Source organism: Podarcis cretensis (assembly GCF_951804945.1).
Source record: "Podarcis cretensis genome assembly, chromosome: 1".
Taxonomy (NCBI): domain Eukaryota; kingdom Metazoa; phylum Chordata; class Lepidosauria; order Squamata; family Lacertidae; genus Podarcis; species Podarcis cretensis.
In genome coordinates, this window is record NC_137170.1 from 23,383,979 (window position 1) to 23,401,987 (window position 18,009).

General features: G+C 41.9%; 1 protein-coding gene across 2 annotated transcripts in view; it reads right to left on the reverse strand.

Moving 5' to 3' along the window:
* Positions 1-44: 44 nt before the first annotated feature.
* SLC24A4 (solute carrier family 24 member 4) overlaps positions 45-18,009 on the reverse strand; it is a 109,743-nt gene continuing 91,778 nt past the window's right edge. For both annotated transcript variants that reach the window (XM_079948578.1, XM_079948579.1), the window contains exons 11-17: positions 10,648-10,817; positions 8,888-9,026; positions 5,771-5,937; positions 3,668-3,782; positions 2,246-2,358; positions 1,547-1,612; positions 45-767 (exon numbers count right to left, since the gene is read on the reverse strand). In XM_079948578.1, coding sequence (XP_079804704.1) covers positions 615-767; positions 1,547-1,612; positions 2,246-2,358; positions 3,668-3,782; positions 5,771-5,937; positions 8,888-9,026; positions 10,648-10,817 — 923 coding nt within the window. In that variant the 3' untranslated portion in view covers positions 45-614. The remainder of the gene's footprint in view (positions 768-1,546; positions 1,613-2,245; positions 2,359-3,667; positions 3,783-5,770; positions 5,938-8,887; positions 9,027-10,647; positions 10,818-18,009) is intronic.

An 18,009-nucleotide genomic window follows, 5' to 3' on the forward strand; every position in this document is an offset into this window, starting at 1 on the left:
CCTTCTCTTACTGTTGCTGTATCTTTCACACCTTTCTTTTAAAAAATAAAATAAAAAAGTAAAAACAGGGTGACAAAGTACTATTGAACACCACCAATGACTCCTCAGCGTCAGTGAAAGTTCTCTATAAACAGAGCACTTGAAAGGGGGGTGCAAATAGGAGGTCCTTAGTAGTGCATGCCATAGTAAGTCCATTAGAGGCCATGGCCAAGATGCTTGATAGGACCCAAGATAAAATCTCAACCCTTTCTCTTTCCTCTTATTTGGAAAGCCAAAGGAAGGTATGTCCCCCACCCCCTGCCCCCTGCAACAAGCTTCATATGAATGTTGATGGATGGTTGACTGCCTAAATGAGCCTGAAACAGGATACCACTGGGCTTTTGCAAGTTTTGCTTGAGATCCACGGCAAAGAGGAGCAAGAGGGAAATGCTTTGGTTGCCTTGAGCTTGTTATTCAAAGAAGCATCTGCTTTCCTTCCAAGTAGAGGAAAAGTGCCTGTAAGGTGATGAAGCAGGAAAGACACTGAGATTTTGGATAAGAAGCAGGTAGAAATGTCAAATGTCTCCTGTCATTTATAGCACAACGACATAGATGACATCCGATGGCGGTTTCTTTCAGTCATCTTCTCGGCACATTGGAAAGTTGACAAAAGTGAAGACGTTAAACTCTATCAGTATCGAGAAGCACAAGAAAACGGCGTAAAGAACGAGCACGTAGATGCCCAGTTTCTTGTCAAGTTTCCATTTGTTTATATGGATCCCGCCAACCTGCAAGAATATGATGCATGAGTTAAACAAGTAGTGGAGGAAACAAACACTTCAGTCTCAAAGGACCTTTCTAAATTTGTATTTCAATCACTGCACAAGGAAACTGGCATCCATGCATTCTGATGTCATGAGGATTTTTACCCCACACACACCAGTAGCAGACGAGAGACTGTCAGGGGTTTCTGAGTGAAGCTTTGCGGTACACAAACAGCAGGTGGGAGCAGAAGGGGAGCATCTTGTCCAATGCTCACTTGCATAAAAGGGTACAAAAGTGGCGGCAGAGGAGGAGGATATGCAGAGAAATAGGGCTTGGGGGGGGTCACCTGTTGTGGTATGGACCTTGGTTCATACCCAGCCCATGATACATATTCTGCATGAAGCCCCAATGTTGGATAAAACCCAAAGGAAGTATATCATCATCATCATCACTTCAGAACCATTATTTATCTTAAATTAAAGCATATCTGGAAATTTAATTGACTAACTACAATTCATGTGATCAATCAATTAGGATTTATTTAACTGAATGACAGCCTTGAAACATGACAGCATGTTGCTCTAGTCAGGAGAGATTCGCAGCTGCCTTTAGTGTTACCTAAAATATAAAGGAAATATACCTCATGAGATTTCATGGATTTCAATGAAGCTTTGGCATCTAAAAATACACGAATTGTGAAGTTCTCTGGAGAACCTGGCTTCTGGCATCACATTCAAATTATATAGCTGTACCACATGAAACTGACTGGATGCAGAGAATGACTAATACAATACACACTTACAGTAAGAGCTACAGATCCCAGGAGAAGGACGACAGAATAGACTAGACCTTTGCTGTTTATCTTGACCTATGAAAATCAGGAGAAAAATGCAGCTGAAAACTATGCCACTGTACCTCAAGGACGCACTAACTAGCAAATTGCTGTTTTCTACATAACATGGTGCATGCAGAAATAATGAACGAGGTTTAGTTCTGTATAAACAAAGGAAATTTTCTGCTCATTTGAAGTCAGTGGGGACTGTGCTATGGACATCAGCGGAAAAGGATCTGATTAAAGAACCAGAGAGAAGCAGTGATCAGACATTTTTTTCCACAACTAAAATTAGCAGGGCTACTGAATCAAGGCCCTTCATGGCCAACTGTCAGGGATAATGATGTGAGTTGTAGTGCAACAACAACTGGAGGGCCAATGGTTCTCCACCCCTGCCTTGCAAGGCCCAACTCCCCAAACTATAGTGGTGTCATAGCAGGGGATCAAAGTACTTGGTCAAGAAGATCTGGGTTGGAGAAATCAAATTATGGAATCTATGTACAGCGTTTTCTCTATCGTGTGTGTGTGTGAAATTTTGGAGGACTGAACACACAGTGAATTTGAACACCTAGGAATTTCAGCTAAGCAGTACCCAGATAATGGTCTTTCAAATGTATCTGCTTCTGAAACAAGAAGTTTAATGAGGAATGTCTAAGTTTGTATACGTACAAATGAGCCGTAATTAACCACCATCGTCTGCAAGCCCCATGGCACGCCGAGGCCCACCAGAATGTCAAACACATTGCTGCCAATTGTATTGGAAACTGCCATGTCACCTAAGCCTGAATAGGGAATAATTTCACAATTAAAACAAGCACATTGATTCATGCAGCGACTGTCTTTACAACCAAGCAAGAAGTAGAGAGGACAAGTCATGTTTAGACAATAAGCTTATCACCATTCTTGTGTGTTTTATTTTTATGGTTTTCTCCTGGTACACGTCAGACTGATACAGTAACTCTTGTTATCAACCAAGGGTTAGATGGTCTTAGCTGTCATGGCCTTGGGGGCTATAGGTTTGTGTGCTGGCCAGGGATCTCTCTGAGAATTCTCACCAGGTTTAGAAAACAATAGTCTTCATGGCTCATAGTGTGGGAATGAGTCCCATGCCATCTGGACTGGTTCAAAACCATAGTATATTTGTAGTCCTAAGGTATGCAAAGACTAAATCTTGGAGAATAGTGTGACACCCTTGGCACCTTAGTCATGTAGCTTAATACAGTGACATTCACTTAATCCTAATAGCTAGTACTTTTTATTTCAGCTGCAATTATTTTCTTGACTGATGATTCAAATTTGTTTCATAATTGCCAGAAGAGACCCAGTTAAAGGTCAAAAAAGTTGATTTAAGATATGCCACATGAACTTTGAGGTTGGAGTAAAAACTTCAGCATGGATTCTAGGGCTCTCCACTGATTGCTTCCCTTGACCAGTACAAAACCCAATCAGAAATGGGAAACCTGTGGCCCTCCAGATGTTGTTGAGCTCCAGCTCCCAGCAGCCCCATGCATCATTGGTTAATAGGGATGATGGGAGATGCAGCCCAACAACATCTGGAGAGTTAACCTCTGGGAGAACCCCCCCCCCAAGAACAGCACACAAGGGGAGGAGAGGGGAGGTTATTCTGGTAAGCAAGCAGAAATGTTGCACTGACCGAACATTTGTTTTAGTATGACATGGATTCCCCCCTTTCTTTCTAGATGATCTAATATGTGCATAGCAGCAGAGATCTTATATGAAAGGGGGGGGCACCTTATAAAAACTGGTTTAAAAATTGCATACGCATACCAGAACCAGTAATTTTTAACTTCTACAAAACTGCAGGTGTCCAGCAACATCTTAAATGAGGTATTCTGTCCTTTTCCTTGCATGTATGCATATACCTGCTACCCAATTAATCAAGAGCACCTATTTAGTTAATGAAAAGTATTTATTTGATTAATCTAAGTGATTAACCATTGCAACCCTATTTTAGCCGCACATTGCTTTTCAAACAGGGTCAAACCCCTTTGTGTATATCACACGCAAGAGAATTGCTTGAATTTGTCGAGAACACACGCCCCATTTCCCTGAAACCGATGCAGACCATACCTTGTCTTGCTACTATTAAACTGGCCATACAGTCTGGCACACTGGTTCCTGCAGCTAGGAAGGTAATGCCCATGATAACATCAGGGATCCCCAGAGTGTAACCAATCACCGTAACCTACGCGACAAAGGAAAACACAGGAGTTGAAAACAATAGAGAAGCCTCTTTTTTGGCGTTCACAAAAAGAATTGTGACTCACAGGATACTTTAACTCCTTAAGTGTGTGGGAGTTAAACTGAATCAAACACACAAACATGAGAATTTCAGAAATGGAACCAAATTGCAGCAATAATCTGCCTAACCACCTAGAACAACAACAACAACAAAAAGGTGCTTGCAGATAACAGGGATCATCCACAAGAGGAGAGCTGTGTGGTGTGTTCCATTCATTTAATAGAAATTGTGCGGGAGACATTCCCAGCACCTGTGTGAGGCATCAAAAAACATGTGAAGTGGCAGTCCGTACATAAGCTGCCTGGGATGGTTCAACTATGCAGCCCTTGGGTTCTATCCTAAATACCTATATATTTCTCCTCCAACGGGCACGACTCTTCGCTGCTGATCTAACACAGCAGGAAAACCATAGAAAGCCAGGCCACCATACATTTAAAGTACTATTATACCACTGTGAATAGTCATGGCTTCCCCCAAAGCATATTGGGAACTGTGTAGTTTGTAAAGGGTGCTGAGAGTTGTTAGGAGAAACCTGTTCACAGAGCCACAGTTGCCAGACGGGGTTCAACAAACAATCCCTCTTCCCCATGGAACTCTGAGAATTGTAGCTCTGTGAGAGGGATAGGGGTCTCAACACCCAGACTACAGCTCCCAGGATGTTTTTGGGGAAAGCCATGACTGTTAAAGAAGCATAACAGTGCTTTAGCTGTATAGTGCAGATGGGACCCCCAACGTGGTGTGGTGGTTGCAGCAGGCGGACAAGTGAAAGGTGGGCAGAACAATGGGTGTGTCTCTTGTCACGGCTAAAATGGCCGCTGTTTCTTTAATGCGAATAAAGCTGGGTCAGCATGACTCAGCGGCTTGCAGCAGGTTGTATATATATAGTGAGAAATGTTAGTTTGGTGCTGAGGCTGGTGTTTGGGTTGGTTGGTTGGTTAGTGCTGGTGTGTATAGTTATTCAGTCGTGTTTTGCACAAAGACTTTTAAGAATAAAACTCTGCAAGGATATTCTCGTGGACTCTTTTTGTGCCGACAAGGAGACTGAGGAGACAAAGGGAGGTCAGAACCCTTTCCTTCTTTTTTTTCGCTTTTTACAAATACTGACATCTCTTACCCTTGCCCATTAGGGGAATTTCCAGCCAATCATAGGCTTACTCACAGACACACACACAGACACCTGTCTCCATCCAAACAAGCAAGAAGCATTGCTATGGTTCGAGGACACATTCTGCTGGGCAAAAGCCCTTTTGAGGAGGGCACAGAGCAGGATGAGTAAGGTGTTGTGGTCTGGGGAGAGGGGGCTTGGCCTGATGAGAATCCCAGGAGTGAGGTAGAGACTTGAGAGGACCTCATATGGCCCCTGTGCCTGAGCTACTATAGAAGACTAGAACAAGGAAAACTGAGGCTCAAATCCCCAACTCAGCCCTGAAGCTGCCTGGATGATCTCGGTCCAGCCACCATAGCTCAGCCCAAAATGCCTCACAGGCTTGTTGTGAAGGTGAAATTAGCAAGTGAGACAATGTATGTGCACTCCTTGGAGGAAATGCAAAATAAAAATGTGATGCATAAACTTGTTTTAAAATAATTAAATGGTGGTGGTAAGATGGAAGTTCATGACCATAAAATATAATTAAGGCTACAAAACTATATAGTAAATATGTAGATGCCTACAATTACACACACACTTTTGCCCCATAGTTGTCGCTGGCCAAATTTGCTTTGCAGGTTACTGAACCCAACAAAGAAATGTCCCTGTTTGTGTGAGCAGAGATGATAATGGGATGAGTGCATATCATGGCCAATGGTGCCTCTATCACATCATCTATTCCCTACCTCCTGTGTTGGTATGTGGAGTTATTCCTTACTGGAACCTGTATTCTGAACTGTATTTCAAAATAAATCTTCATGTTAAAATGTGTCTTTGCACTCACCAGCCACACCATAAAGTAGGAAAACACAGCAATCCACAGGGTGGATAAGAGAAACGTCAGCATGAAAAAATTCTCCCATCGTGGTTTGCTGCAGTTTGGGATGGTGAAAAAGAGGAGGATTATCAGCGGCCAGGTCAGAATCCACTTGACTTTGTCCATTTTTCCATCTGAAAAATGAGAAAGGGAAAAGGAGCAATTTGAATATTGGTACTTAAACATAAAATGTGGGCACGTTGATAATTTTTTTAAAAAATATAACAATATGCAATTTATTGGTGCCCATATGCAACTGTTCAGAATAAAACGAGATGTCAACAAAAACATGGCCCTGATCCCTGCTCCACCCTCCACATTAGCGTTATCAACCATATTCTTTCCTCATGTCTACTTTGGCCTTTAGTATGAATGTACAGAAAACAGTTAACCTATTGGACAGGATTCAGTTAATGGGTAATGCTTGCTTCCCTTTGTGAACAGTTGTTGTGGATCATGAGCTTGATGTGAAGAAAGGGTAAAACCGCCCTCTATGACGACGTTCTGATCTGTCTTTTCCCCCTGGCCTTCCACCGACTATTCATTTAAAAAAACCCATTACAGAAATTCAAATGTCTAGTTTGGCCTTGAGATGTTACAGACCAAAGGCGGAGGGTAGACATACAGGGTTGTATCCTGCAAAGTCATCTTGTTAATACAAGGACTTCTGCCTGTACAACAGGAGCTCCTCTGCCTTTCCTCTCTCCACGTATCCCTACCCTACCCCAATTTCCCCCCCAGAAGGCTGGTGAAAAACAGAGAACAGATTTGGGGGGGGGGCACATGGGGAGAGGAGAGGGAAAGGAATTCTTATTGTGCCTGCAGAAGTCCTAGAATATCAACAAAATTCAACAGCAGAAGAACAGATACTAAAAAAAAAAAAAACCTCGTGATTTTATTCCACAGGTCTTCAGGGCTCTTATGTAAACCCTTGAATTCTTAACTGATCCATTACTCCTTTGTAGTCTGAAGCATAAGAGCTGCTGGTCAGTGCGGTCAGCTGTACACCAACTATTGTAAAGGATGTTCTTTAAAAAGAAGCTGAATAAACAAATTAAAATTAAGCTAGTAGCTAAACCAGCAGTTCTATTCTTAATTCAAACCACTATGCCTTACAGGATGTAGGAAGTTCTGTTTGTTCATTTCTTTCTCACTCTTTTTTATTATTATTATTAAATGCAGGTTGCATTTCTATATATATACAAGAGCCTGCTGGATGAGACCAATGGCTCATCTAGCCCTGCATACTCTTCTCACAGTGGCCGATCAGATGCCTGTGGGAAACCAGCAAGCAGGATTTGAGCACAAGAGAACAAGAGAACTCTCCCATCCTTTAGTTACCAGCGACTGGTAAAATAATGATGTTGACGATGTTCAGGGAGCTAAACAAATCCCAAAAGGGGAGAGGAGGGGAGAGCCATTATGACTGTGACTATAATTTACATTTGTCAGTCAATTTATATAAAAATGAAAAGGTTTCAAAGTGACTTAACAAGATACAAGCAATGTAATTCACTAGCTACATATTGAATATAAATCAAAGACTCTACGAGTTTTCCAATGAAACATACAGAGTAGAACACAATTTGGCGCATAGCTAAACCAATAGCCAAAAACCACAGATTGGTTTTAAGCTGTTCTCAGCAATTTCTTCTAACCTTAAGGTTAGAAGAAGTTTTGTGTCTTCATAACAATTCACAGCAGTCATTTATTCCTAGGGCTGGATGAACTGGGTCCGATTAAAGTCAGGAAGTGAAAGGCATAAATATTTGACCCAATGGGCACAATTTGCTGCGGGTGTTCCATTAAAATAATTTCTGGGTGGGTATGTTGCAGCAGAAACAACAAATAACCCTGTGGAGTCTGATGAAGTAGGTTCTAGTCCACAGAAACCAGTACAGTACAGTAGATGTAAAATGTAGCTACTTTCGTGATCTGAACCATTTGATGACCCTCCTCCCCCTCTCAAGGTCTCTTTTTTAATCTACAGCAAATTGCAATTTATCTGAAGGGGTTTCAAGGAAGGGGACATATGGTTGCAATATCGCAACTTCAGCATTTAAAGGGGATGGGGAAACTGAAGCCTGCAATTCTTGAAGAAGGAAGCATAGATTTGCAGGAAATAGTCTGAATGTACCCCATAAGACTCATCCATATGCCACAATCAGTCTCTGGGGCATATCTTTACAAAAATGTGCAAGCATTCTATATCACTTTAGCTGCATTGGCTTCCTATAAAAAATCCTGGGGTGTGTTTTTCTAGTTTACTGTGAAAGCTGAGAATTCTCTTTGCCATCTTCACATAACTGCCCTTTCCTGGGCTGCCTGGGAAGAGGAGTTGTTTATCAAATCAGTTTGTGATTCAGATATTCCCTTTGTGCACATTTCCTAACCCAAAATACTAAGACCACTTGCAATGGCAACAAATCTAAGATATCGTTTCTGGAAATATAAAGCTGATAAGGAATACGAGTTGACTTTAAGGAGACCAAATATTCACTCACTGAGATCATAACTTGGAGACTACTTTTATTGCAGCCAAACAATTCCAAACATGTGTACAAGATTCACTTGTTTACAGATGAAAAGTTTGCCTTGCATACTATCCCTGGCCCCTGGGTGAGCACGCGTTAATGAACACAGAGTCTCCAAATGGTAGACGACCCAAGCAGGCAACTTAAATATACCTATTCTCCTTTTTGCTAGGCCAACCAGTAAGAAGACAAAGCAGAGTAGGAGAATGGGGAAATGACAGAACTGGTGAGCAAAGGAGAAGGAGAAGAGCTGGGTCTCAGTGGCAAAGCACAAGAATGACCCTTGCTTAATACCCAGCGTCTCCAGGTCACGCTGGTAAAGACCCTTGCATGAAACCCTGGCCTGAGCCACTGCTAGTCAGTGTAGACCATACTGAGCTAGATGGACCAATGGTCTGGTTCAGCTTTTCATGTTCTTAGAGCTGCAAGTGAGAGGAACTGGCTGGCTGGAGGGTGGTGGTGATAGTTTGGAAGCTGAATGCCATGGCTGGTTCCATGGGGCAAAGCGATCTTGCTCACCCATTCATTCTGTGATACAATTGAGATTTACCTGGTGGTGAAAAAGGAGACAGGTTGGTATGTTCATGCTCCTCTTCTTGGTTATCAACATGGATGGCCCCATTTTCGATATTCTCATGCTTCCCATTCTGGATCAGCTTGCCATTGGCAGCATGAATTAGTCGCTGGCGCTAGAAGACATGTGAACCAAATCCAGTGAATACACCATTTCTGGAGTGTTTCCTAATCTTACTTGTTTTTGTTTGTTTATATAATTTTGCCATAAAGTACTCCCTCCCTCCATGTCATCTTTGAGCAATTCTGGTTTTAGAATTCATCAGTTAGCCATTTCTGGCCCTTTCTTTCTTTCAGACTGAAAATCCTGTTGATATAGATGAAATGCTGCTGCCAAAGTTATTTCTATATAATTTTAAGTTTTCCTTTTGCATCAACATAAATAATATCAAGAACCATAAAATTTATTCTTTCCTTTGAGCTCCGATAGAACATTGGAAATGCAGAAAAGAAAGATATCTCAATAACTGGAGGGGCAGCACATTGATAAAATAGAGAGAGAATAATATTTAATATACCTACAGTGAAGGTGTAAAGACTCAACAAGAACTGGGGAGACTCAGGTTCAAAACTCCCTTGCAACCATGAAGGTCACTATCTCAGTCTAACCTACCCTCACAGGGTTATTGTGAGGATAAAATATGAGTGATAGGGGGAGAGAATCATGCCTTTGGAGGAAAGGTGAAATATTTTTTAAACAAATACAGTGAGATGGGATCTTCTGTATGCTACAAAAAGGGCATCTAGGTTAACAAGAAATCAGATGAGCTGCCTTTCTTCATCTGGTCCATATTTTTGCCATCACTAGAAGTGCACTTTAAAATGCCCTCCTGATCATCTTGCCTAGACCAGGGGTAGGGAGCCAGTGGCTCGCCAGATGTTGTTGGCAAGTGGCCAATGGTCAGAAACAATGAGCCCTAGACATTATCACTGGAAACAAGAGCCCAAATCCAGTTAAGTATTACCTATGAAGTCATTGCTTGCTTAAGCTGTCACACATCTTCATTCTTAACCACACAAAAATACAAATAGGCCTGCTGGATATGACAAAGGGTTAATCTAGTGCAGGGTTTCCCAAACTCGAGTCTCCAGCTGCGTTTTGGGACTACAACTCCCACCATCCCTTGCTAGCAGGACCAGGTATGATGGGAACTGTAGTCTAAAAACAGCTGGAGATCCAAGTTTGAGAAACCCTGATATAGTCCAACATCCTGTTTCCACACTGTGGTCAGCTGAATGCTTCTATCAAGGCAAGAGCAGTCTCCCATTGCTGCTCCCCAGTATACTGCGTCTGGGCAGAAAGGTTCTGTACACTTTTCCAGCTAATATTCACTGATAGATCTTTCCCTTGCAGATTTATCTAATGCCTTTTAAAAAGCTACCGAAGATGGTGGCTGCTACCACATCCATGTGTGAAGAAGTATTTCAGGACTGCAGCTTGTGTGAAGGAGTATTTCAAATAATGAAATATGGAACCACAACAAATTACATGCATTTCTTCCCTTGTTCCCTTTTTCGCCCCTATCCTTCCTCTTTCCAATTCCCTTCTCGCTGTAAAACTTTAGTAGATTGTGAATGCCTTTGGCCAAAGTACTGTACTTTCCAAATAAATTATTCTGTAAACCATCATATACATTGACTGCTGCATAAACAATACATAACAGTGATGAAATGAATTGCGAAAAATAAAAAATGATTGAGTAAGCGCTTTAATTATTCCCGCCCTTGCAGACTCACCTCATTAATAATAATCCTGCTTGCCATCCGTAGCCTGGTTCTCGGCCCAAATTTGTTTGTAATCATTATTCGCAAGCCAGCTTCAGGGAAACGATATTTTGGAGGACTGGAACAAATGATCTCATCGACCATCACAACGGAGTTTCGGCCATACTGTTGCGTTCCCTTCACTATTGACCACAATGCCAATGGTTAGCTATACAATTTGCTTCCTTTTCTGAGCCTGCCTCTGCCCTTACTTGCCCCTTAATGGCTTTTATAGGCTGCTGAAGCGTAATGCCACCTGGAGCCTTAAAAATCGTAAATTAGCAAAATTAGGTAGTACGTCAACAATGCCATTTTATGCTGCAGTTGTGTAGAAAGAGATTGGGTATGTGTGGAAACAGGCAGGTTTCCCCTTTGCACTTCACCTTGACCCACTAATCTCCTTGATTAATTTAATCAACTGCTTAATAATTTGTCTGTTATAACGTAAGCTTATTGTATAGCATCTACTGAATTTCATGTGGTAAATTTATAATCAAGGCTGCAATCTATCCCAAGTTGCATCTCATTGATCTTAACAGAAACAGTTAGCATGTGCTCACCTCCCTGCCATCAGAATTAAAAGGCCTTAAAAGTGCATAACTTGTCTGGAATATGCACCATCATAATAAATAACTCATTATAACAGGTTGGATTCAGATTTGCCCTTTCATAGGAGGCAATATTCACCAATTACCCCTTCTGCCCATTGCTCTCAGTGCCAACTCCCATGCTGTTCCTAGATTGTCCCCCAACAGTTGAGCAGAGATTTTTAGGGGACACACAGGGGACTGCAAGGGGAAAGGAGGGGAATATCTGAAAATCCCTTCCCCCATTTCTGTCAGCAGGACAACATGGAGAGTAGTGTGGGAGTAGTTCTGCACACACATAGTGGGTCCAACCCAATAATAACACTAAAATGTCAATCACTGCTGAGACAGAAAAGAAGGCTCCTCAAAAACGAATATTACTATTCAAAAGAATGAGCAAGTTTGTAGCCTGTTCATTGCCCTAGCAACCAAATGATTTAATCCTTTCAGCCTCAACTATGATTTTAGAAGGTGCTTTTGTCTTCACTGTAACTTTTCAGGTTACTGTGCTGCTTAGCAAAGACTTGTTTCAAAGGAATTGCGTCAATTTATATATAAATGGGAGCTTTAAGCTATCCTTAACTCTGTTACTAAACCAGAGGGGTCAGGGGGACATGCAGCCCTGAGAATTAATAAAAGGAACACATAATAAATGCATGCAAGTATTAACAACAAATGCAACCAGCTGGACATAGCAAGTGTAGCAAGGCTTAGCAGACAGGAGACATGTGGTGTTAGAAAACACATTGCAATGAAGTAAAATATTAACCCCAGAGAAAAAGGGGATGTGGACAATGGGGAAGGGAAAGAATGGAGGGGCAATACCATTCTTTATTGCCTCACTTATCAAGTTGGATAAATATATACATATACATTTACAGCAGGTTACTTACATTAGCAGGAACAGGAAAATTTAGTCAACAGGAAAATGAAATAAACAAATGAGTCATTAGTGTAGAATTTCAGTTCAAAAGCACTGGAGAACAGGGAAAACATTCAACTCAAACAAAAGAATAACAGAAGAACCCTCAGAAAAATCTCACACCTGGTGATCACATGCCTGTTATCTAAAACAGATGAAGACCTGTGAGAGAGGTGGGGAAGGGGTCAAAACTAACATTTAGTTTCAGACTGTATCAGGCTATCACCTGAAGCATCTCCCAAGGCTGAGCTCAGATGAGGGGTCCCTGCCCCCTGCTCACACAATTCTGTACTGAACTGGAGCACCCAGTTTATTCATTTGAAAACAGATGTAGGTGGTCCCGGCGATTGTGTGTGTGTGTATCTACACCTGCCCAATGACATGGTGAGTGGGCATATACCAAGATCACCCGTAGCTGTCAACTTTTTCCTTTTTTAAAAAATAAATAAATTATTGAATGATTTTATGTTACAAAAAACAATACATCCATACTACAACTAAATATAATTAAGAAATAAAAATTACATACATAAATATTTAGTTTGTTGTTTTTCCTTTTTTTAAGGGAAATTCCCTTATTCCGAATAGGATTCCTCGCAAGAAAAGGGAAAAGTTGACAGCTATGAGATCACCACCTCTTTCATTCACCTGAGGCATGTGTAGGAAGCAAAAGTTGCGGATAACCTAATCAAGGGATGGGTTTTCAAATGTGTATCAAGTAACTTTGTGGAAGGTAAGATGTAGAATTAATCAAAACTGAAAGCAGCATGTTGAGGATTAGCACGAACGACTCCGGACTGAGAAAAACTACACCTTTGTGCTGCACATAGGTTGGTGGGTATGAAGTCTAAGTTAACTGAACCCGGGCTGCATTGAAAAGTTAGTCATGCCTGTGAAGGGACAACATAGCCAGGTATCCCAGGACCAACCTTAATCTGCTGCAGTGAAGAGCTATAGAGGAGTGCCCCTGGAGTCTTGCCCAAGGGCCTCCAAAACCTGGAGTCATGCCTGCATGAAGCCCCATTAATTTCAGTGGGGAATTAAGTATAACTCACTCAGTCTGGATCGAGCACAATGACTGCTGTAGGTGCTGGAAGGCTGCAGCTTATGTATGGTACTCTTAATCTTCAGGAAGCTGGTTAAAGACAGTGTGGGGAATTTATAAGTCTGAACTACAACTCCCATCATCCCTCACCATTGCTCATGCTTGTAGGGGCTGATGGGAGTTGCAGTTCAGCAGTTCAACATCCAGAGGTCTAAAGGTTCACCTCCAGTGTTAAAGTCTCCCCTCAGATGGTTAAACCAGAATATATGAGCTGGAAGGGCCTGGTTCAAATGCCAGCTGAGCCGTGAACTTAACATAGATGGCCTTAGACATGCCACTACCTTAGCTTTAGCCACAATACCTTTAATATGGATGGAAATATTGCTCTATCTATCTAATGGAATTGTTGCAGGCATTACTGAGAATAATCTATGAGAAGCACTTGAGCACTTAGGCAAAAGTGCTACAGGAGTACTAAGTGCCATTAAGTATGATTATTATCAAGAGCAAGAGACAGCCACAGATGCTTATCGCTGGATTTTAGTGGAATAAGAAGTCATGGCATTTTTTAAAGAGCTAATCTTACTAAGGAAGCCTCTCTCGGGTGAAGCACATTATTAAAAGCAACACGGAAGCATCAATGCAGTTGCTACGGAACTTGCTTGAGGAGCCCCAATGAGACTGAGGAATGAGCATTGAAGTACCTGGGAGAATAGACAAGGATGGAGGCTGTACTCTACATATAGAGGCATCAAGGTCCTGGGTTCTGGACCCAGGAAGACTTGGCTGTGGCTGGACGAATCTGTCAATTTTAGCTTCTCTCAGTTTCAGTTTCTCATTTTTCCAGTCTTTAAGTTCCTTGCACATCAGTTTGCAATTTTCTTAAAAGTCCTCATGAAAACTCACCAGCATTGTATTGCAAATTTCTCCTAACACACACATTTTACAAACGTTTCCTGTAATATGCACATTTTTACCAAGCAGTTTTCCCTAGCATAATGCATTTTTGAATGTTATTTTGACTGATATATGTATTTTAATGTACACTGTATCCTAGTAAATGCATTTTTGTACACATTACTTGGCTGGAGAAGTGTCCTGCAAATTTCAGACATATATGAAATTCGAAAGATGGCTGTGTTTCAGTCCTTGTACTGTTTTGGAAAGTGCAAATTAAATAAGTTTTCATTTAAATGCAACCTGAATCATATTCCTCCTCCATCACCAACTGCAGTTTAACTGCAAACATAGCACATTACTCTTCTGCTTGTAGCAAGTCCTCTGGCTCTGTTGCTTCAAACTGATTCTCTTTGCCCCTTGAGATTATACATCAGCACCAAGCCATGGGTACCAAGGAAACCAGGGTGCTGCTGGCATAAATCTCAGAAGGATGAGATGGAACTTCTCAGGTGGAGAAGACGGGAACGCCTGGAAGGGAGAGCTGAAGGACAGGCAGGCACAGAGACTGGTGAACAGGCAAAGAAGATGGGATGTGCTGAGGCTTGGAATGTATTTGAAGAGTTTTGTAGATGGGAATGGGGAAAAGAATCTGTCCGTTGCTTAAAGGAAAGACCCAGACCTGACCCATAACTAACAACTTGCTCATAAATACAAGGAAGACAAAGGAGCTTGTGGTGGACTTCAGGAGACAGAAGAGCAATGTCCAGCCACTTTTGATTGATGGGGTCTGTGTGGAGAGGGTAACAACGTTCAGATTTTTGGGTATTGAATTACAAGAGGATCTGTCCTGGAGTGTCAACACAAGGGGGCTTGTGAAGAAGGCGCAGCAGAGACTGTACTTTTTGAGAATCCTAAGGAAAAACCATCTTCCGCAGAAACTGCTGCTTGCCTTCTATCACTGTGCCATTGAGAGCGTGCTCACTTATGGCTTATGTGTGTGGTACGGAAGCTGTACTACCCAGGACAGGATGGGGTTGTACAGAGTTGTTAAGGCAGCAGAGAGCATTGTTGGCTGCCCACTCTCCACCTTAGAGCAGATTTATGCCACAAGGTGCCATAGGAAGGCACTGGGCATAGTAAAAGATCCATCACATCCTGGTCACTGTCTCTTCGAGCTCCTGCCGTTGGGACGGAGATACAGGACGATGAAGACAAGAACGAGCCGTCTCAAGAACAGCTTCTTCTCCAGAGCGATCTCGGCCCTGAATGGGAAACCTGGACTTTGAAAGTCATCTAATCTTCCTTGCTGTATTATACGATATTGTTTTAATTAGTGTTTTTATAGTTGTTCTGATTTTGAGTGGAGTGCCCTACCTGGGTGGATGGAACAGCCAAGTAATTTCGTTGTCCCCGAGAGGGGGCAATGACAATAAAGATATTATTATTATTATTATTATTATTATTATTATTATTATTATTAGCATTTATAACCAAGCCAGGCTGGGGAAACAAATGTGCTGCCTCCGTGGGTGCAGTTGGGACCTGGGAGAACAATGCCGTTGTTTCCCCAACTCGCTGCAGTCTCAAGTGGATTCACCCACGGTGCATTGCAACACAGGTTTCAAGGTTGAGTAGAGTATTGAGCACATATTGCATTTTACCCCTTGGCTGTTCCACTAAGAGGTAAGCTGCAGTATACCCTGAAGTAGTCCTTTCTAGGAGGTCATTCCCTAGGAGGAAGCAAGCATCTCCCATGGGTAGCTACAACCTTCTAGAGTAAAGTGGGGCAGGGGAAACGAGAATTTCTGGTAAAAGTGATACAAAAATATATAATGTCCTCTTCTGCATAATTATCAAATAGGTAGAAGTCCTGTCCTTTTTCCTTCTGAGCACCCTGGTCCAGGGATTTCCAAACTGTGGTCTGTGGACCATCGGTGGTCCACCAGCTTCATCCAGGTGGTCTGCAGAGTGTCTGCAGATTTGTGGTTGAAGGTGGGAGATTGCACATCTATAGCACTGAATATTCAAATTGATTTTTTATTGTACTTTTATTGTACTTTTTTATTTTATGTTATTTTATTGTACTTTTATTGCTTCTTTCATTTCTTAGAATTCAGATTGTAATACAGTATAAGAAATTACAATTGGTACAATGGGCAGAAACACCATTAAGTGGTCTGCCAAGACCCTCAGCAATTTTCAAGTGGTCCATGGGTGGTGCTGGAGTTTGGGAACCACTGCCTCAATTGATTTGGGTAAGTTGTATCAGACAAGTGGGCTCTAGCCCAGGGGAATCTATGGTACAACAAGTCTGTTAATCTTTTAGAGTGCCACACATCTCTGTGTTGTTTTTGCTGAAAAAGATAAATGCCACCCTCTGGAATGTGAATAAGTTGTTGAAGCAGCTGACCTCTATTCCACACAATCCCATGCCCTAACATATTTAATCACTATGGGGTTTCTATTGACTAGCTAGAAATCAAAGCCAATCTGTGGACCATCACAATAAAAACCAGGGTGTCCGGCCACCATGTTATTACTGTCAAAACATGGGCATTAGCAGCAAAGGTACAAATCTTCTCTTCTTGCGTAGAAGGCTTGTCTCTGAAATTGGATTTTCCTCTGGGTGAAAAGCTCTCTATATATGAGAATCTAGTAATAGAAGCTTTTATGTTTTTCCAGTCAAAGCTCTTGGAAGCAATAAAAGTTACAAGCTTCAAAGGCCGCTCAGCAGTCTGTGAACCTCCCTTTTATCTGCACCCTCAAGTAATAGAATTCCCACCATCAGGATGTAGAATGCATTGGGTAGAGAGCAGGTGTTCTTTGTTAGAAAATAATCAGACCTTGCACTCATACACTGGAGAAGATTAAGGTGAGATCTGAGCCCCACTGACCCAAGAGAGGTGTTAACCAAAGGACCTGGGCAGCTTTGCTGGAGGCTGTGCTCAAAGCTACAAGTAGGGCATGTTTCAGCAGCCAGGGCAACAGAAAGATGTGGCATATTTCAGCTAGCAGCAAAAAGGCTGCCTGGAGGCAGTTAGTTGTGCAGAGGGGAGGTCAAATGAAGGCAAGCTATTGTGCAGCTTTAACATGGCAAATAGCTTCATTCTGGCTCAGTTTGCACAGTGCTCTTACAAAGGACAATGCTAGATGGATACTCACGCTGTATTAACATTCCCCCTTGAGTGAAAGAATTACAGCAAAACCAAAGCAAGGAAGACAAAAACTAAGAACTGACCTCTTGGCATTCTCACTGCTTGAACCCTTACAGAAAAAGCTAACAATAACTGTTGTGTGAAAGCTTTTCTTTTCCGTAAAGAGGAGGAGATAGATAGACAGATGATGGATAGATATAGATGATAGATAGATAGATAGATAGATAGATAGATAGATAGATGATATGGAAATCTTTCAGGATCAAAAAAACAGGGTCGGAAATAATAGTCTTCCATGCAGCATTAGTTTAAACGGGAAAAGGAAGGTGGTGGGGGAGAAGGAAAGAAAAGGATGCAGTTCCTTTTCTAAACAGTTTTTTTTTAAAAAATGCCTACTTTTCTTCATACAAGTGTTGAGACTGTCTGTATATGGTGAGAGCCATCTCTCAATGTCCCCTTCAAAAATTCAAACACTTCGTAGTACCACCTAATGCACCAGTCTCTTGGCTTTTACTTTCCCCACTCAGGAATTGCTGGTAACTTCACAGACAAGCCTGTGAAAGGCAGCATATCTTGCACAGCTGGGTGCCAGTAATTGCTTCTGAGGACACAACATGATACCAAAGTGCAAGAACACTTGCTCCACACTGGAATCCAGCACTCTTATGGATGCTTCAGTTTTCCTGCTGTTCCTCACTCAGCGGCCACACATTAATGCTGAAACAA